The 21,314-nt window shown below is 41.4% G+C and overlaps 1 protein-coding gene across 1 annotated transcript in view; it reads right to left on the bottom strand.

Annotated features, from left to right (window-relative positions):
- Positions 1–20,903, bottom strand: part of ythdc2 (YTH domain containing 2) — a gene marked incomplete at both ends in the record, with an annotated part of 117,881 nt that extends 96,978 nt beyond the window's left edge. The window contains 6 exons of the mRNA XM_084480826.1: positions 7,426–7,528; positions 10,957–11,123; positions 15,024–15,223; positions 16,680–16,873; positions 20,565–20,655; positions 20,741–20,903. Coding sequence (XP_084336952.1) covers positions 7,426–7,528; positions 10,957–11,123; positions 15,024–15,223; positions 16,680–16,873; positions 20,565–20,655; positions 20,741–20,903 — 918 coding nt within the window. The remainder of the gene's footprint in view (positions 1–7,425; positions 7,529–10,956; positions 11,124–15,023; positions 15,224–16,679; positions 16,874–20,564; positions 20,656–20,740) is intronic.
- Between the last annotated feature and the right edge of the window lie 411 nt (positions 20,904–21,314).

Here is a 21,314-nt window from a genome sequence, read left to right as displayed (position 1 = left end):
ACTACTTCTGCATTGTAGTAATTCGCTGGAGCTTAGTTTGTTTAGATCCCGCTAGTTGGATACATTGCATTCTTTCGTAGTGGCGACTTCTCGACTGCAAGGGAAGCTCGGCTTCACCTAAAATTTCGAAAATTAAATGGTCAGATATATACTGTTGTGTTAACATTTCATTGATTAAAAATGCGTTAGAACACGTCCATCTCGAAGATGAGTCAGCTGCTTATCGCAGGTCGACTGACTCGATTTCCTTCTCATACACTTACGTGTTTAATTTGCGTGTGTTTACCCCCGTCAGTTCGGCCGTGGCGCAATGAATTAATAAAGATCGTAGTTATTTTACAACCTCGTTGATGAGCAACATTTAGAAAAACATGGACTTTTAATTCAGCCTTGGGTTAAATCGAAGCGTAGTGTGTACTGAATGCACGTTGATGACGATACACTCCTGGGGGCAACTACATTGGCACGACACCGGCTTCCTCCATCTTCTGCGCCAGCTTTTTAAATAAATCGCCGACCCAAAGTTAGTTGACAGCTCTCTACTGAAAACATCTTTCTCCCACCGGAGCAGCCCCTCCACGGCCCGTCCGTATACATTCCCCGCCGCATCGCAAGGAATGAAGAAAGATCGTAAACACGACGAAAAAAACATTTATTTTGACAGATGTGCCCGAAGTTACTGCTTTACAACCTCGTTGATGACCCACATTTAGAAAACATGTACTTTTAATTCAGCCTTGGGTGAAATGGAAGCGTAGTGTCCGTGTCCTTTAATGAATGCATGCCATGCACGCTCCCGCGGCCGGGGCACAATTCTTATAGGGGTTAACTACATTCACCGGCTTCCTCCATCTTCTGCGCCACCTTTTTAAATAAATCGCAGTTTCTCGTTATCCCTTATCCGACGGCGGCGACAACAACAACAACAACAAGACTATCGTCTCTTTCTACTTCCGGCTCACGGCCCCGGGAAAAGGTCTCGAGCATGAGCAGAACGCAAATCAACGCATAAGCCGTCTTCTGGGGGGCGCTCCACAGCGTGCGACCCAGCAGTCTACCTCGCCATCTGAAAACGTGTTTTTAACGTGTTTTAATGTGCTTTTAAAGCAATCTATGTAGTTTCTGTCCCGTGTGAATGCGATTATTGCCAGGATCCCAGCCATGCAGATCGTGGGAAGAGTTTTAAATGTTTTTTTGCTACTTTTTGTGGCGACACTACTCTCAGCACCTTCCGCCTGTCAGGAATCAGGTGGAACAGGTGGACGCGGAGTGCTGGGATATGGACGAGAGTTTCTTCTCTCACTCCAGACCTCCACAGCGGGATCGGTCCCGGTCAGCTTACCTAAGGAGCTATGCAAACCGGCCACAAAGACTCGTAAAAGGGGGAGAAGAGGTGGACTACGCCGGAGACTTAAGAGGCTTGGGTTAGACAACCGCCGCCGGCTTCCTCCGCTTCCCACCATACTGTTGTCAAATGTGCAGTCTATCCGGAATAAGATAGATGAGCTGGACGCATGGGCTAAATACAAAAAGGAGATAAGAGAAGCATGTCTCCTTGCCTTCACGGAATCATGGCTCACCGAGTCGGACCGGGATGAGGACCTGACCATAAGCGGATTCGGCAAACCAATTCGACTGGATCGATCCTCGGAAACCACCGGAAAAAGCCGAGGAGGAGGAGTGTGCTTCTATGTTAACGAGAGGTATTGTAATGCCGTCAAAGTCAGGGAAAGGATATGCACCGCTGACTTGGAACTGTTGACGATCTCCATCCGTCCCTTCTACTTGCCACGGGAGTTCCAACAATTGTTTTATACACTTGTATATATTCATCCACGAGCTAAGGCGTCTGCTGCTGCTCAGCTGATCGCTGACACGACGCACAAATTGGATGAAATATGTCCCGACGCACCAAAGTTTATCCTCGGGGATTTTAATAACTGTGACTTGAGCAGCACGATGAGAACTTATGAACAGTACGTGACGTGCCCTACTACCCAGAGGCGCACTACTATTGATCTTTGCTATGGCACAGTAAAGGGTGCTTACAAATCCCTATCCATGCCTTCCCTTGGTGCCTCCTATCACAACAGCGTCTACCTCATGCCAGTGTACATTCCCTCCTTCAGACGCCTGGAGCACAAGGAGAGATCAGTGAAAACCTGGTCAGAGGACAGCATCTCCTCTCTACAGGCATGCTTTGAATGCACAGACTGGCAGTGCTTTTATGATGGCTCTGAGGACATTGATGAGTTATCTGACATAATCACATCTTACATTACATTTTGTGTGGACTTAGTCATTCCATCTAGAAATATTGTCACTTACCCCAATAATAAACCTTGGGTGACCAAAGAACTTAAATCTGTCTTAAATAAGAAGAAAAGGATATTTTATACTGGTGACCCCCAGGAGAAAAAAGAAGTCTCCAGAGAAGTGAGAAATGAAATTAGAAGGGCCAAAATGCAGTATAAGGAGAAAATAGAAAAACAATATAGCAGTGGTGACCTCAGAGCTGCCTGGCAAGGAATTAAGTCAATGGCATCCATAAATCAGCATTCATGTGAATCCAGGCAGCCCATAATGATTGAGGGGTTGGATGTTTATGACCTACCAAATTCTTTTAACTCTTTTTATTCTCGGTTTGAAGGGTCAAACTTCTCTGAGGACATTTCTAATTTGAGGAAGTCCCTTGATCTTAACACCCATATGGTGATATCTCAGGAACAGGTATCTACTCTATTTAAGAGAGTCAATACCAGAAAAGCTGCTGGGCCGGATGGTATCTGTGGACGTACGCTGCGTCATTGCGCTGACCAGCTTAGTATGGTCTTTACTCCACTTTTTAATTTGTGTACAGAGCATGGCCAGCTACCTAAAATATGGAAAAGTTCCATTATAATTCCTGTGCCAAAATCAAAACATCCAAAAGAACTTAAAGATTTTAGACCTGTAGCACTCACATCCTTAGTGATGAAAAATCTTGAGAAAATTTTAAAAGATGAAGTCACATCCCTCATTGGAGACAGATTAGACCCACTACAGTTCGCCTATCAGGCGGGGAAAAGCGTAGACGATGCAAAGATTCTTATTTTAGATAAAATCTACAAACACCTGGAGAAGCCGAGCTCTCATGTGAGACTTCTATTCGCAGACTTCTCCTCAGCTTTTAACAAAATGCAGCCACATATTTTGATTGAGAGGCTGGCTTCTTATTTCATGTTACCTCATCATATTTTATTGTTGCTTTTAAATTTTTTAACTGACAGAGTTCAGCGTGTCTTTGTGAATGGCCTCATGTCTCAAGCCATCATCTCAAATACTGGTTCCCCCCAAGGCTGTGTCCTCTCCCCGTTACTTTTTATTATGTACACAGACAGCTGCAGGTCATCTCAACAGGGGAGCTTCTTAGTTAAATTTTCAGATGACACCGCTTTGTTGTCTCTACTCCAAGGTCCACAGTCTGATCATGGCAGTGCTCTCACATCTTTTACTGAATGGTGTGAGGATAATCACTTGGACCTAAATGTCATCAAAACCAAGGAATTAATAATAGACTTCAGAAAAAACAGCGAAGACCCCATAGCTAGTATAATTCATGGGGAGGAAGTCCAAATTGTGGATACTTATAAATACCTTGGCACAGTGTTTGACAATCAACTAAAATTTCATGCAAACACGGAGTCTATTGTCAAGAGAGGACAACAAAGAATTTATCTACTAAGGAGGCTGAACTCTTTCTGTGTTTCTAAAGTTATTTTAAGTAACTTTTATCATTGTTTCATAGAAAGCCTTTTAACTTTTTCATTTGTGTGCTGGTTTAATGGGCTATCAGTGAAAGATAAAAACAGTCTTGCCAGCATTATAAAGGTCTGCTCTAAGGTCATCGGAGTGCAACTCGATGACCTGAGCTCACTATGGAAGAGGCAGGTAGTGCAAAAAGCCAAATGCATTACCAGTCAGCCTGGCCACGCCCTGAGGAGTGAATTCATGCTGATGCCCTCAGGGCAGCGCTATTGCGCAGCCAGGACCAAAACTAATCGCTACTCTGACTCTTTTATCCCATCCTCTATCAGGCTTCTGAATAAGATTGTCATGCGTAGGTAGGTTAGTTTGGTTCTTTTCTCCTTTTTTTATTTTATTTTTATTTTTATTTTTTTACTTGCTTAAGTGTATGTGTGTGCGTGTAGGGGCACACCATATCTTGGCTTAATTCCCCTGGCTCTTAAATGTTGAGTGTCAATTTGAATGTGTTGCTGAGACTCTTTTCACGTCATGCTGGTTGTGGTATGGTATTGTATTGTCCTTTGTTTATATGTATTTATTCACCATGGCTAGGTGCAACTGCAAACTGAATTGCCCATTGGGATCAATAAAGTTTTCTCTCTCTCTCTCTCTCAAATCGATTGGCTACATGCACGCTTAGCTCGACTATGAATCGCATTATCTAGGGGTCTTAACTCGACTATGAGTAAGCCAATTCGATTCGAGTATAGCTCGACTAAGGTGTATACATGCATCTTAGTAATCCCATCATAGTTGGACTAAGCCAATAAATCGACTTTCTTGAGTGTCATGTAAACGCACTGACTGTCGTCAGATGTGCACAAAACATTGCGGAACCCTATTGCTAACTTTTGTTTGCAGATAGGAGACAAATATTTGTTAAATGTCATTATTGACATTAATCTCTGTCTATGATGTGAGCCAGCCAAGTGCAATTCCTTCATTTATTTAAATCCAGTCTTTATTGCAGACACCGAAAACAGGCCCATATTAACAAATAAAATAAAATATAACAAAATGATGAGTACTTCCATCCTTATGTAGTTCAGTGGGTACGATTTGTCCTATGTAAAACCAGATTGTATATGAATCAGGCAACCCTATAAATGCACCAATTGTGTAGACTACAGTGCAGAATAGAAATGGCAAAGTAAATGTCTCATGTGAACTTTCGTACGGTGAATTCACACAGGACAATCCATGTTCCTCCCCTCTGAAATAGCTCTATCTCACTGATTAGGCCAAACCTTCTAACCACATCTGCCTTACTCCTTTCCATCTCCATGCAGTAGTTTCCAGTAAAACATACATGTTGCTGTAATGATCTGATAATTAAAATGCACTCTATAGCTGCTTTCACATATGGACGTGCATCCGTCTATTCTCCGTAGATTCTACTGATGTGCCGTATATGTGAATGACATATCCTGACGTTGGACCTCCTGAAAAAATACTACCCCCAGGGTAGTATGTTCTCCACAGGAAATGCTAATTACCTTATATGTGAATTAGCAGTAGGATGTCGGCATTTCGCACTTCACGTTAGTGGGCGTGTTGATGACGCTTCGGTCTACGTTTGCATGTAATTGAGTGGCACCCGCACCCTAATCGATAATAAGCCTACTGCCTTTTGTTTGCTGAATGGTTTAAAAAATATTTTTATTATTATGTTACACCTTTCCTGCTGTCGGCTCCCAGACCATAGTCGAGGAGCACAGAAGCGACGTTCCGCTCCATCGATTCTCTCGGGAATCACTTTGACCGGCAGTGGGTCTGCTTATAGGTCGGAATATGGTCGGAATGAAGCGGCCACCGATTATTGACAGGCTGGGTACTTTATTCTTAATTCACTAACTTTACAGTAGGCCTACACGTTTGCACAGACACAACCGGACTCGTTCATTACCTCACTAAACTGACACACGCTACCGCTCGTCCACTCACACACACACTGCCATTCTCGCGCAAACATGCGCTACTCTCGTAACAATTATTATTTACAACAGTTAGCTGAACATTATAGGGTCCCGGCCTTCCACTCCCTGTTTTCTCAGTTAAACACAGAAATCAATTACATTTGTCCCAGTGTTTGTTAGATGTGAAATGAAGCCAAAAAAGACGCTCTCCGGTAACGCAGTCGTTCGCGACGCCTTTCTTGTTCGTTGTTTCTTCTATTTGTCTTTTAACTCATGCTCCAATCTTTCATCGATTGATGCAGGTGTTGTGGATGCAACGGAATATATGCATCGCTGCAGCAACATTTAACATGAGTTCTGCCCGTTTTGCCTGCGTGCTGTCTGCGGTCAAACCAAAACAAACCCGATCCCGCCTCTTGCGACCCTACGTCATATCCCACCCCTTGCAAGCCCGCCCCCCTTAAGCAGCCGGAGATTCTACTGACACCGATCTCCTTACTCCGATTTCATTACACCATTACTCCAATAACAGCTAAGAGTTGCATGAGAAGATCGATGTTTAGAGGTGCTGAGGAACATCCCCAGGCATAGTTTGATTGCTTTTTTTGTCTATTGTACAGTATTTGCATGTGGAGGAGAATGCAGATTAACAGCTGGTTCTTCTGGTTCTCCTCAGTTTTTCTCCAGCTCTGCTAGTCGCTGCAGCTTGTTATGTGTATCTGTCAGTAGTTGCTTAGCTTCATCTCTGAGGCTCTACACCTTTTGTTCTGTTCTGTTTGAAGAGAGTGGACTACTAAAAAATAAATGTTATTCTTTGATAATAAAGTTGAAACAATGGAAATTACTAATGTCTTCTGTTAGTTTCTTTGAGCCTCGTGAAGATATAAAGACTAGAAATATGTGTGTACAAGTGGACCTCACAAGGTCTTTGTGCTAGAAATATGTGTGTATACAATTGGACCTCACAAGGTCTTTGTGCTAGAAATATGTGTGTATACAATTGGACCTCACAAGGTCTTTGTGCTAGAAATATGTGTGTATACAATTGGACCTCACAAGGTCTTTGTGCTAGAAACCGGACCCAATAATTGGGCAAAAGTTTGGAAATCTTAAAATTTGAAGTGCTGGTAATTAAAAAGATTTTTTTTTTTAGCTTCCCTGATTTTTTACAGAGCTGTAGGAGCACTGGAAAGGGTGGACCCCACAATTGGGTGAATAATGTGTGGACCCCACAATTGGGAAAGACAAGAATGTGTGTGTGTGTGTGTGTGTGTGTGTGTGTGTGTGTGTGTGTGTGTGTGTGTGTGTGTGTGTGTGTGTGTGTGTGTGTGTGTGTGTGTGCGCGTGCGTGCGTGCGTGCGCGTGTGTGTGTGTGTGTGTGCGCTCTTCATTTTTAATAAATGCACGGTTGTGCCCTAATGCTCAAAATTAGCGCCAACGGAGACAAATGCATATAAAGGGCATTGACTCTTTACTGTTGACTAGGAATCACTCAGCATCTCTTGGGGACACTAATGTCATCGCCCCCTACGGATGTGTTGCTGTTTGTCGGGAAAGGGGAGTGGCTGGCCTGGGGCGGTCAAGGGCTGTTAATACCTTGTGTGACCGCTTGCAGTCCTAGATTGTCATTGTTCTTTGAACAATTCAATGTTTGTATATTACAAAACTCTCAATTAACATAATATTAACTACACCAATGTAAACAGATGAATCTTAAACTCACCACTATCACATGCGTTACAGTGGACAGGGTGCCGTCTCCAGCCATCATAGTCCTGAGCAGTACTTCATTGGTACAGAACGTCAGCAGGGTCATAGGAGAAACCCTGATGGATTAAAAATGACAGATTATTGTTTAATCACAATGGAACAGACATATCGCCCAGCACTAACATATATTAAATCAATCTAAATGAGAGCAATAATAATGTCAGCTGGTAGCCATTTGTCAAACTGAATCTGCTCTTCAATTTCTAAACTCAGCAACCAGCCAATTGGATTATAAATAAGTGAGGCACAACCATTGAGAGCTCCAGAACTCTGCGGTCTGAGTGCGGTCTGCACACAATTGTTCAAGAAATATAACTTTGTTACCATAGCAAAACGTTAAAAACATTATGTTAAATGATCTGACTGAAGCAATCTCTCTCTAAAGTGTGTAATGCATTTGAAAAATATAAGACGAGGGGGGGGGGGGGAGGAGTTATTCATATGATAAGAATGAGGAAATGGAAGACGCTTGGCCATAGGGAAACCCCAAAAAATCTTGAAATGTAACGGTATGGTCTCAGGTCAAACGGTTGAGAAAGCAACTTCATCCATTCCAAAAGATCTGATGTTATGACGCAGCGATGTGTTTAATGTCCGCGTCCGAGTGAGGCTTAGGCTTCCCGGACACCTATAGTATAACACATGGGTGCCCAATATGTCGATGGCGATCGACCGGTTGATCGCAAAGGTAGTGTGGGTAGATCACGTGACATTCAAAGAAAAATAAAATAAAAAGGATTATTTTTTTAAATAAAATAAATTTAAAAAAAGGATCATCCCTATGGCATTTATCCCCTTGATTGACGAAAATTGTCTGTCAGACAAACGTTTCAAGACTTGCTTTACTCGAATCGCTACATTTATGTGCTAACCATTTAGGGAAGATATTGAGGTTGATTTACTCGCATCAAAAATTGCAGCACTGTTTCACCTGAACACATCTGCAGTGGAGGATGAGATTTTGATCGTAGAAGCTGATTTATTGATCTTAAGTCCAGGGCTCATGGACAATTTTGGAACTCACAAAGGAAAAGTATCCAAACATGAGTAAATGTGCTGCCTCCTTGTCTGCATTATTCAGCTCTACTTATTTATGCCAGTCAGCCTTTTTCCACAAGAAGATTATCAAGTGGGGAAAAGAGAGACTAGCCGGAAGAGATTTAGATACATAGCACATGCATCTCGTAGGCCAGAACTTTTTTTCTCTGTTGAAGGAAATGGTTACTCACATACATTCATTTTAAAAGCCATTCCATCATGTTGGTAATTTGGAGGCCTGCTTGAGACTAGCTACCAGCAGCTACTCTCCAGACTATTCAACCCTGGTTGACTCCATTCAGTGCAAGTCATCAGAGTATGTACTCACTATATCAGGGCTTCAGAGTGCGACTAATTTGGTCGCACATGCAGGGCTCCAGAGTGCGACTAATTTGGTCGCACATGCGACCAAAATATTTAAGGGTGCGACTAATCATTTTTCTAGGTCGCACTGGTGCACCTGACACTGCCCGGGTGAAAACATGAATTTCCTTTGCATCATCTCTCTGTGTTCTCCTGTGACCGAACTCACACTCGTGGTAGGATCATATCGTGGTCTAAACCAATAAGAGAAAGAGCTCGGTCGGCTCTTTGCCTCCTTGCGCTGTGGTCTTGTTCACTGCTTGTGTGTGTTTAAAAATTGCAAGCGACCTGAGCGCCAGAGTAACTGAAACGGAGAAAGAAAATAAATGCGACAAAAGACGAGGGAAAATGAAGCGAGGTTGAAACTAACTTAAAAAACAGCCTACTGTTCCAACCAGACCTACTACTGATAGTCTGGACCCCATGACACGCACAAACTTAAACACGCAATAAACGGCAGGCGTGTTAAACAACCCAGCTGTCCTGAAGGACAGCGCGGATCAGGCTATCTCCTCTCCCTCTCTTATTATTGAACAAGCTTACAAGGTAGGTTGGATTTATTGGGTTGTTTAACACGCCTGCCGTTTATTGCATGTTGCACGTTTGTGCGTGTCGTGGGGTCCAGTAGCTATTTTAATGTTTTGCTTTATCATTAATAAGCACATTTTTAAATTTAAAACATGATCATTGCACACCGGGTTTATATTTTTTTACTTTTGTTGGTAGGACCACGAGTCTCATGCAGGCCTTTATTAATCTGTAACCTATATGTTTAGAAACATATAGGACAGCGCGGCTCCGTCTTCCATCTCCTCTCCCTCTCCCGCTGTCAACCAAAGAGCACCATCACCTGTACTGTCAATCATCTCAGCCCCATTCATTGTGACCCGCCCCCATTCAGAACTTGTAGTTGTGCATTTTTGACGCGTCAAATCACCGGAAGTGTATCGGTAAAGAGATTTACTTTTTAATTTGGAGTTAGTATATTCAATTGCAGCAAAATAACCTATAAATATATGATATATAGTGTTGGAGCACAATGTTGTTTTATAGGTGAATAACCCTTTAAGCACAAGCCCTTTTATTTGGAAATGTTAAATTCCGGCAAGGTGAAGCACTTGAAACCCCAAAATTGTTGGGTGCACCTAAATTTTGTGCTGGTGCACCTAAAAAGAAAAGTTAGGCGCACCAGTGCAACCAATGCAAAAAATTAGTCTGGAGCCCTGACATGGGACCAAAATATTTAAGGGTGCAACTAATAATTTTTGTAGGTCGCACCTGACACTGCCCAGGTGAAAACATGAATTTCCTTCGCATCATCTCTCTGTGTTCTCCTGTGACCGAACTCACACTCGTGGTAGGATCATATCGTGGTCTAAACCAATAAGAGAAAGAGCTTGGTCGGCTCTTTGCCTCCTTGCGCTGTGGTCTTGTTCACTGCTTGTGTGTGTTTAAAAATTGCAAGCAACCTGAGCGCCAGAGTAACTGAAACGGAGAAAGAAAATAAATGCGAAAAATGAAGCGAGGTAGAAACAGAAAGTATTTTCATTTAAAAAAACAATGCACGCACATCAAAAAATAAAAGAATAAAGAATGCATCACTACTGTAGCCTTGCTGAACATAAATTAAAGGCTTGCGGTTTTTCCACGATGTGGCCTATATGCGGGAAATTACGGTAGATGCTGTTTGTGTGTGATTTTGTGCTAGCTGCTGGCGAAGTGGTGCATCTTGCCTAAGAGCAATTACTGTATTTGACAATAGTGTGTCATGCTTTGCAATCAGACTAATAAGACACAGATTAACAGTAGTGTGTATGCTTTGCAACTGCAGTAATAAATAGATGTCAGTCAATATGTTTTAAAGTTTGTTTTGCAGTCAAGTGTCCTTTAATTGTATATTTTTTAATAATTAGATACAATTCACTCTGACCGTCACCAGCACACACACACACCAGTCAGGCGAGCTACAACAATCCATTTCCCCTGTGGCTGCAAAGATATTCTAGATGAAACACTAATGCATTTAAATGTTGACCCAATGTCCTCATACGTAACATTTGTAAAAGGGCTGAATTTTAATTACCTGCTTTCTAATCGGATCTGGTAGCCAACAGTCTGACCAACTTTTTCCCCACGCTCTTCCGCAACCCGCTCTGCCGCAGAAATTGAAGCCAACCGCCGTGGCTGTGCACAGAAGACCCTGCAAGGAATCCCATTTCTGCTGCAGTCATCGAGCAGAAACTGTGGAATCTAAGGGGAGATATGGCATCAATGTTAAAGATCACTGCCACCAAATAAGTCAACATCAACAAGGTTTTTTTTTACTACATTTCTACATTCTGAGGTGAAGAGCCATCAGAAGACAGTAGAAACATGAGGACTGTGTTCTCAGATGTCTACCCTGTTTCAAAATGTGTGGCAAACTTCTTCCCTAAAAGAGGAGGATTGGTATTGGACTCTGGACTGTATATGTCTAAGTCAGTATGCGCATATCCAATTTAACCCATAAAGTTCTTTAAAGGGACACTGTGTAGCATTTTAAGTAATGTATTAGTTAAAATCAATGTCTTCATTCACAAATATGTCCATTGGTGTAAAATCACCTCTGCCAAAAAAATCACCTCTGACTTATCCTCCTCAGCGAAAAATTTCTTATATTAATTTTATATTATTTACATTGAACGGGTAAGTCCTAAGGAGGCTTCCATGTTCTTCCGGACTATGAAAGACTAAAACGGCCGAGAGGGACATAAAGCACTAGGTGGTACTAGCAGGCTAAACACGTTTTCGCTCAGAGCCAGCATGACTGAAACGTAGGAGGAGCTCAGCGAGACACGCTTGTCACTGCCCCGGCAAATTTGAAAGCCTGCACTGCACTTTTGTTCACAATGCAAGATCACACCTATGCCACAAGGGTAAACATCAGAGTAGCTTTTCCCAGGTTTAAAGAGCTAATGAAGGATTGTTAGTACTTGCACTTGGTTCTATGAACATCTTTACTGTACCGACGGCGATATATTGTTTCACTTCTTATGACAAATGTAATTATTGTAAGTAGGTTTGGATAAAAGCATCTGCTAAATGACCTAAATGCATAGTGCGAAATACGGGGGGGTTTGGGGGGGTCGGACCCCCCCGATTAACCCCTTGAGACCCCCTGAAAGACTCAAAAGCAAAACCTGGGGGGGGTCTCAATCTTGTAAAAAAAAAAATTAAAAAAAATGATATAATTTTATTGTCACTAATGATGTGTTTAAGAGATCACCATGTCAAGTATTTATAATTCAAAAATGTTAATAATAATAATTTGTTTAACATTAAGCTGAACCAGTCCTGCGCCTGCGCGTATGCAAATTAGCCATGTGCGAGAGCCCAGAGCAATGACGTAGGCCGTCAATAACAATGGCTAACAAGCGAAAGCAAAATCAAAGTTTATCACTGGCACACTTCGGATTCACATCGAAAAAGGTGGCACTCGGAGATGAGGAGATAGACGATGTAAAGGGGAAAATCAGCTTTGCGCCGGGTGCAAACTAGCAACGACACATGCGTCGGTGTAGAAAGTCAATTGCGCCGGGCGCAAGATAGGGCCCTTCTTCTGTTTGGCGCACATGGCTAATTTGCATACGCGCACAGGACTGTCGGAATGGGAACATGTCGGACTGGCAGCATTACGGGGGCGCGATTACGGGCTGGCGGAGTTACATTTAAAAAACGCGTTCAAGTAAAAATAAATAAGAAAAGCGGAATCAATTTGTGGCGCTCGTTGTTCAATCTGTGGGGCAGCGCCACACATTGGCCTATGTGTGGGAAACACTGCACGGCCATCACACATGTGCTCATTCGGAGCATTGTAAATAATTTATTGTTTCATTGTTGTAGCCAGTTCATTTATGTAGGCTAATAAATGAACCGTCAACAATGCGATCGGGATTTTTGAGGGGGGGGGGGGGGGGAGCGATCAGGATTGTTATTGTTGTTGGATGTGTGGCGTGTGTGTAAGCAGGCAAAAGCGTGTGTCACACGGTGAACCCAGCTCTGCTTCAACTTAAAAAAAAAAAAAAAAAAAATCGTTCATACTCCGCGTTCGTACCACTAGAGAACGCTTGCGTTTGAGAACCACTGCTATAGGCCTACTGCATAAGAATAATTTAGATCGATATTGCGCAACAATCAGGAGATGGGGACCCCCCCGAATATTGAAGGGTATTTCGCACACTGCCTAAATGTAAATGTTAATGTAAATTACGATTTTCAAAGGGACACTGAAGTTGCCTGCTTTCTTCTCGACAGGTAGGTCAATGTTACGGTCTAAATTACAAGCTTTTCTCATTGCTTGGTTGTTTAATTCATTACATAGGCTGCATTAATGGTAAATGGACTGCATTTATATAGCGCTTTTATCCAAAGCGCTTTACAATACTGACATTCACCCATTCATGCAAACATTCACGGAAACATTCACATGCAAGACGACAGCCAGCTCTTTGGGAGCAGTTAGGGTTAGGTGCCTTGCTCAGGGACACCTCGACACTCAGCTAGGAAGAGCCGGGGATCGAACTAGCAACCTTGCAGTTACCAGCCAACCTGCTCTACCTTCTGAGCTACTGCCGCATCAGCATAACAGTAGAACATGTATAGTTAAAAGCCTAAACAGTCTCGTTGGTGGATAGCAGCATAGGCTGTTTGATTGAATAAAGGTTGCATTTTATGCCTACTACCCTCCACCCATCCACTGCATCTGTCCTCTCCCTCTCTGTCCCCTCCCTCTCCCTACCGTTGAATCACCTGATGATGATCTCTGACATTCTGCAATTAGGGTAGTCTGCAATTGTCAGAGACGAATAAAGAATGTATCACTACTAATTAGCACATAGTTCATGCGACAGTGAACTATAGTTGTAGAACAATATAAGTACTAGTAAAAAATGTTGTGTTTGTTGTGTGTCAAGTTGTTAAAGGAGACATATTATACCACCAGGTGTGAGTGTGATTACCCGTTACAAGCTGTTTTGAAAATGTGCCGCTTATGACGGATCACAGGTGGGCATGTCCACCTAGCTGTATGACGGATACATGAGCAACGTTTGCTACAGTCCACTGGGTAGGCTGGTAGACTGATCTATCCAGCACACATCTAGGTGGACACGCCCACCTGTGATGTCAGAAGCTGCACATTTTCAAAATGGCTTGTAATGGCTAATCACACTCACACCTGGTGGTATAATATGTCCCCTTTAAGTGATGCTAAAGTGATGCTATAGGCTAGACTACGACAAAGTAATGTTACCAATAAAAAACGATATAAACATGGAAACATAACTCACTATCTTGCTTGAGGAGTAATTGCTCATACATGCTCACACTAATGATCCAATGCAGTTTGCAGTTTGTTTGAAATAACCTCATCACCCGAAAGAAAACTTAATGAGGTAGTATTGGATGACATGTTGTCATAGCTTCTTGGCACATACCGCCTACCGTAGTTGCGTAGTTGCATTTGAAAAAGCGAGCACTATTCGTTTGAATGCAATGTACAATTTTACCACGGAGTAATCTGAGTAATTCCTAAACAGTGTCCCTTTAAGCCTTGGTCAATACTGCTGATTATCACTAGGCCTCTTTGTCAGATTATTTCTGAAAACAAAATATCCAAATTAAATAGAGAATCTATAGATATAGATATCTCCACAACAACAAAGGTTCCAATGTGTTATCTTGGTACCAAAATATGTGATATTGTTGTGCACGCGAAATATCCAATGTAGATGCTACTGGGTCACGGGTCGGAGTGAATAAAGGCAGAACTTTAACAGAAGAAAGCATAGAGGAGGATTTGATTTAAATAGATGTAAAAACGGTAATTATCTGATAACTGTTGGTTTTATGGGATCAAATGCAACATTGATGACAAAACAACGAAGGAAAGACATAATCTTTGGGTGTAACTATAAAAAGTGAAGTTTGTTCTTGATAGTTTTAGTCCTCTAGTTCAGCGGGTTTTGTCACAGAGTGATCGATTTGGACACCTGGAAAGGCCCTTTTTTTGGTATGAAAAAAGTTAAGTTGAATCTGTATTATTATATTAGTAATCTGTGTTACACTGGAGCTCCATTTGCAACGTGATTCTTTGATAGTTTAGTGTTGTACCTGTGTGGTTTTCCCGGAGCCGGTCTCTCCCACCACCACAACCACGCTGTTGTCCTTCACTAGCCTGAGGATCTTCTCCCGGTATGCGTGTAAAGGGAGGGAGTCGTGTTGGCCGTCCAGCGCAGAGGAAACTGCTTTTTGGGGCACCTGAGGAACACCATTGTTGAGCCGGCCACTTCTATTCTTGCCCTGGCTACCATCTACAAAGGGGATAATAAATGAGAAGAAGTAGAAAACTAACTATCCGGCAAAAATATATAAAAACATGTAAGTTCTTTATCCCGAAATAACCCGTATCCAGGGTAAAGACCCTCCCCCACAATTGCAAAGAAGTTTTAAGGCATTTAAAAACATGAGAAAGCAGTCATGTGAGACATCCCTAAAAAGATAAGATTCTCAACTTTTAGTCTACCTTAACCATTGATAGGTAAACGAAAGCAAACAACATAAGAAACATGGGACAAAATGAGATACAGTATGCATAACTGTACACATGCACAACAAAAGCTGAGACACAGCCAAAACCATATTACCAGTGTCTAATTTGTCATTCATTCATTTACTTCAATGACTGGCTGAGGAACTCAAGCTTGACAAGGACCACATTGTCAAATAAGGCCTAGATACCAAGTTTGATTTTTTAAAACAGGGTGCAGTTCCAGCAGTAAAGGTTTGACTACGAGTTATAGCACCCCCTGTGGTCATAATGAGACAACAGTTTTTGGAGACCTCCAAAAACACATACATCCGGTCTACATAATCTAATTTAATTTGTCAACTCCCAGGTGCTCAGGTTTCGGTTGGTTGATTTTGCGTTTTAGACCTATTCACTTTCCATAATAAATAATAATAATGTATATATTAATTTGAAAAAAGTCTGCAATGTTTGGTACCTAAAAGTAGATACCCACTAACCAGAAACTACCAGTTAATTTTTCAGAAAAAAATGCTAGAGAAAAAGGAAAAAAGAAAAGTATTTAGTTCAGAGCTCTGTTGACTCAATCAGCTTTGGCACCGCAAGCAAAACTGTTCTTCTACTAATACTAAACTGTTCTTAACGTGGTACAGCATAGTGCTAGTACTAATACTAAAGAGTTCTTAAAGGGGAGTTCACCCCTTAAACAACATTGTGCTCCAACACTATATTTCATCATATATTTATAGGGGATTTTCCGGTCAAATCACAGAAGTATATCAGTAAAAATATTAACTTTTTTTTAATTTGGAGTTAGTATATTAAATTGCAGCAAAATCACCTATAAATATATAATGAAATACAGTGTTGGTGCACAATGTTGTTTTAAGGATGAATTCCCCTTTAATGTGGTACAGTATAGTGCTAGTAGTACTACTAAACTGTTCTTAATGTGGTACAGCATAGTGCTAGTACTACTACTAAACTGTTCTTCTTCTGTTTGATTAGGTTATTATGATGCACATGATTATTTATTTTATTTTGACAATTTCCAATTTTAGGGTACAGCCTTAAGCCGCTGCTTATAAATGGCGAATGGTGTTTGTCTTTATGGGCTCAGCCCGTGAGTTCTTATCTCAAAGCGCAGATAGCAAATTATATCTGAACACTGATTGGTCAAGGTCGGCATGCAAATACTCCTCCACCTTTGTGCTGTGGCACCAGCGAGGTTAACCACTAACCTGCAGTGGTAGCAGATGGGCTAAATTCTGAGGTAACTTGAAGGTCAGTGCGATCCTTATTGTTGACGGGATATCTCTGGAGCAGGCGGCATAATACATGCACAGAATTGGGAGACATTTTTAATGTCATGGCAGACTGGAGGGCTGTCAAACTGTTCTTCTTCCAGACAGTAAGGAAACGTCTTGGTCCCTCCCTAAAACAAATGAAGCATAAATTAGCATAAGAACATGTCCCAATGCATATCCCAAGAGGTTTGAACAACCGAAACCAATCATCAAAAAAGCCCCGCACTAGTTATAAAGCATTCTAATTGTGGCAATCTGTTCTTTCTTTGTTTTATTCATAAGGGCCTACATAAACTTAATGGGATACGGTATAACTCCACACCACATTGTAGTAGAAATGACATACGGTGAAATAAATCAAGATAAATGATAGTGAAACTTGATTAGTGAAGAGCAGCAAAATGGGTCTTTTAACAAATGTATGCATTCATTGCTTTCAACCACAAGCCTTAAACAGCAAGGAAAGGGAGGTTTAACTAATCAGCTACATAACTATATAACTAGTGACTGATCGGTGAACTGCTGCATGAGGTCTACGGCGCTCCTTTCAGGGGTAATACAACGAACAAAAGGATGCTGTGTGTTACGCCTAATTCAGTATATGCTTCCTATACTGGTTATTTATGTTGTTTAAAGTAGTTTTGGCTCAATATATTCATCCCAATCACACATTTCCAACTTCTTAACACGTGCAAAAATCCCAATAAATAATGAGTAAGCACAGGCTAACGCCGACTGGTTGACTACTTAAACTACAAAATGTAATCCCACGCATAAGGGATTACTGTGCATAGAAATGCCTGTTATCTTTATGATCTTTTTGCATGTTGCTTTGGATAAAGGCATCTGCTAAGAACCATAACCATATTTCAGTTAGATTCAGCTGTGGGATGTATAGCCAATGCAAAGATTGATAGTTGAGTGTGGATGAGTTAAAATATGGTTGGACAGAAATCAGACACTGAACATAGAAACCATCAACTTCAGTCTCTTGTCTTCTCTTAATTGCACAACCTTTGAACAAGTATCTGTTTTCTGTGGTTAAGATGAGGGAGGTAGTTAGATATGTTTCTGAAAATGTAAATCACAGTCAATACTACAAAATGCATTTCCTGCAGAAAATGCGGTGAGTACAAAGTGAGGTTGAACATATGTTTTAATAAAGCCACATAGATTAAGACATAAAGAAACGTTAAATGGCTTAAATCAAGTGAAGGGATTTGAACAGAGTTCAAAAGTCTAAATGGAGTAAACAATGTAAACATTCACACTATTTTAAAAAAAATGTAATGGTCGGAAGGTTTTAAATTGGTTCAGGTCTTATCTGACCGACAGGAGTTTTTTGGTCCATGTCAACCAGTTATCATCTGACCTGACAGGGCTAGCCTGTGGGGTCCCACAGGGATCAGTACTTGGCCCTTTTCTTTTCTTGCTTTATATGACCCCTCTTGGACAGATTATCAGTGAGTTCAGTGATGTCTCTTATCATCTATATGCTGATGATGTGCAGCTCTACTGCTCTTTTAAGCAGAATGAGCTACACAAACTAGACGATTTAACTGCCTGTTTGACGGCCATCAAAAAATGGCTAAATGACAACCTTCTTCAACTTAACTCTGCCAAAACTGAAACACTGATTATTGCCCCAGATAGTGCCATCCCCCCTATAAAGCAGCACCTAGGTCAGTTAGGTCTTTCTGTCCAACCAAATATACGCAACCAAAGGCGTTGTTTTTGACAAGGACATGTCCCTGGACCACCACTGTAAACAGCTGATGAAAAATTGTTTTTATCACCTGCGTAATATAGCAAAACTGAGGTCCATGATTTCAAGACCTGAAATGGAGATGATAATTCATGCTTTTATTTCATCTCGCATTGACTATTGTAATGCTCTTTTTATGTGTTTTAACAAAAAGGCTGTAAATCGCCTTCAAACCGTACAGAACGCAGCTGCAAGGCTCATAACTGGATCTAAGAAAAGGGATCATATCACCCCAATTTTATATTCCTTACATTGGTTACCAGTAAATTTTAGGATTCATTTTAAGATTTTAGTACTTGTTTTTAGAGCCCTCCATGAACAAGCTCCCTCGTACATCACTGAGCTGCTGAGACCCTATTCCCCAATACGTTCACTAAGGTCATCAGACCAGAAACTCTTGATGGTCCCTCGCACCCGTTTTAAAACACGAGGTGACTGCTCTTTCCAGGCCTGTGCCCCTCGCCTTTGGAATGCTCTACCATCGACCTTGCACAGTATAGAGTCCACTGAAGGTTTTAAGAAAGAACTTAAAACCTATCTTTTTAGACAGGCTTTCAACTGATGTCGACGTTGTGGGGCCTCTGTAAAGTTTTCTGTGATCTCTGTACTGTATTTTATTGCATTCTATCCTTGTTGTAAAGCACTTTGTGATTTTATCTATGAAAAGTGCTATATAAATTAAACTTACTTACTTACTTACTAAACAAATAAAGTGACAGTTGAATAAAAAGCGCAAAGCATTGCTAAAAATTCAGAAATGTAAAATGAATTGAATAATCTGAAAGGTCAAATGTATTGCCCTGCACTGCTGAAAAACCTGGAAGCTGAAATCGAAAACTGACTGACGCTGAATTGCATTACCTGAAGAAAGTGCTGAAATACATTGTTACAAAAGCTGGAAGCTAAACTGTAATATTGTCAAAGCTGGAAGATAGTAGTAGTAGTAATGGTAGTAGTAGTGGTAGCTGTAGTAGTATTGATTGATGTTTGTAGACAGAATTATAATAATCCTGCCAGTTCTTTTTAAAACCAGCCGAAATTGAATGTCCTCGCCTAATGCAAATTTTTCTAGCCTAACGTGATTAAAAGTAGTCAAATCGGCCGGGAAAAATCGCCCAATCTGGCAAACACTGTCTGAACGTCGTAAAAAGTAGTCAAATTGAGTGGGAAAAACTGCCCAATATGGCAACACTGCCTGCACGTCCTCGCGCTCCCTCAGAGTAAATCAATGAGACCAACTGAAAACGAGGCGGACATGGAACTTAAACTGTGACTGTAAAATGTGGTGTGCCCATCAAGGACCTCCCCCTTAGGTAATAGGGAAATCGTTGTTTTGATAGCTAACAAACTAGTCACAGGCTCAATTTAAAATTACCGCTGGTGCTCTCCAAGCTATTTTTTATAATGGAAGTCATAGGGGAAAAATCTTTGACTTCAACAGTTCCTAGATACAGCGCATAAACAGGTATCCAAAATGCAAAGGATCTTAATCGGCACACAATCATTTTCTTAAGAAACATTCTATTCATATATATTTCAATATTAAACAGATCGGTGATCGGATCGGCTGATTACACATTCAAAATATTTTTTATTGGCCTAAAAAACCCTTATTGGTGCTTCCCTACATATAACCCACAATACCTTTCAGTTTCAGCATCAGAGATGCCAGCGTTGCCATGGCTATCTATAGAGGTGAGTGTCAATGCCCGACCTAACATGGACACCTTAGCATAGTGGACGGCTCCACCTCCAGTTCTCCACCTTGACACTGCGCTTGAAGTTCAAACTATTTCAAATTTGACCCCAGTTGACACTGAGCCCTCCGCCAATCAGCTTTGTTTAACATAAAAAAAAACAGGCATCCAAACACCAACAGTTTGGTTAATATCTAAACAAAACGGATAAGAGTTGAGATCAACCTGTTGGCTGGCAATATTCTGAAACACAACCTAGCTTCCAGTGTTTTTGTTTTTCTATTTCCTCTATTTTTGTATTGTGAATGACAGTTATACATTCTGAGGACCATAACAAACTTGAAACAATACTGGTACCCTTTGCTTTTGGACATGTATCCCCAGGACTCCACCAAACGGTGGATGTAGGCCCTCTCAGTGCTCGACAGGGAAGATGGAAACTCCATTTCTGATGAGTGAAGAACATTTATATCATATGAGAAATGTGCAGATGTCAACATTCAATTTGTAGACATTTATTAGAAATAAAGTACCTCTCTGTTTACTGTAGTGAAACCTGTCCAATGAGATGTTGACAGCCCTCTTAACTTCCTCATCCAACACAATATCTTTGGGCAGATTGCTTGCAGAAACCAATGCAGGCAGCTTACACCTGGTTCTGGCTGGTGGAGGTGGCATCATCCTCGGCAGTGGCATTATATCTACAGGACGGATGGACAATGTTAACAAAATACTTATGAGGGGGAGGTGAAACACAACGTGTCATGGCAGAAGAACTGTGGCTGTAGAGCCACAGCTCTGTCTAGGCTACCTATCAAATCGTGTTACCTAGTGGTTCTGCGCATGCACATGCCAAACATATAGAGCGTAACAGTGACCGCCCCCTTTTTCAGCTCTGGTTCTGGGAGTAAATTTCCCATTCTTTTTGTTAAATAGTTATATAAAGAGTTTTAAGCCTGGAACCAAGCCAATTGTTCGCAAAGGTAGTCGTGACCATAAAACGTTAGATTCGGGGCAAAATAGAATTTGGAAAATGGAAGAAAAGGCAAAAGGTACAAGACTGTGTACATTATTTTTGTGAACGAGTGAAGGAACTACTCATCCCAT

This window comes from Micromesistius poutassou (assembly GCF_964030765.1).
Source record: "Micromesistius poutassou genome assembly, chromosome: 16".
NCBI classification, from domain to species: domain Eukaryota; kingdom Metazoa; phylum Chordata; class Actinopteri; order Gadiformes; family Gadidae; genus Micromesistius; species Micromesistius poutassou.
Note: the sequence above shows the minus strand (reverse complement) of the source record. Positions and strands in the feature narration are given on the sequence as shown.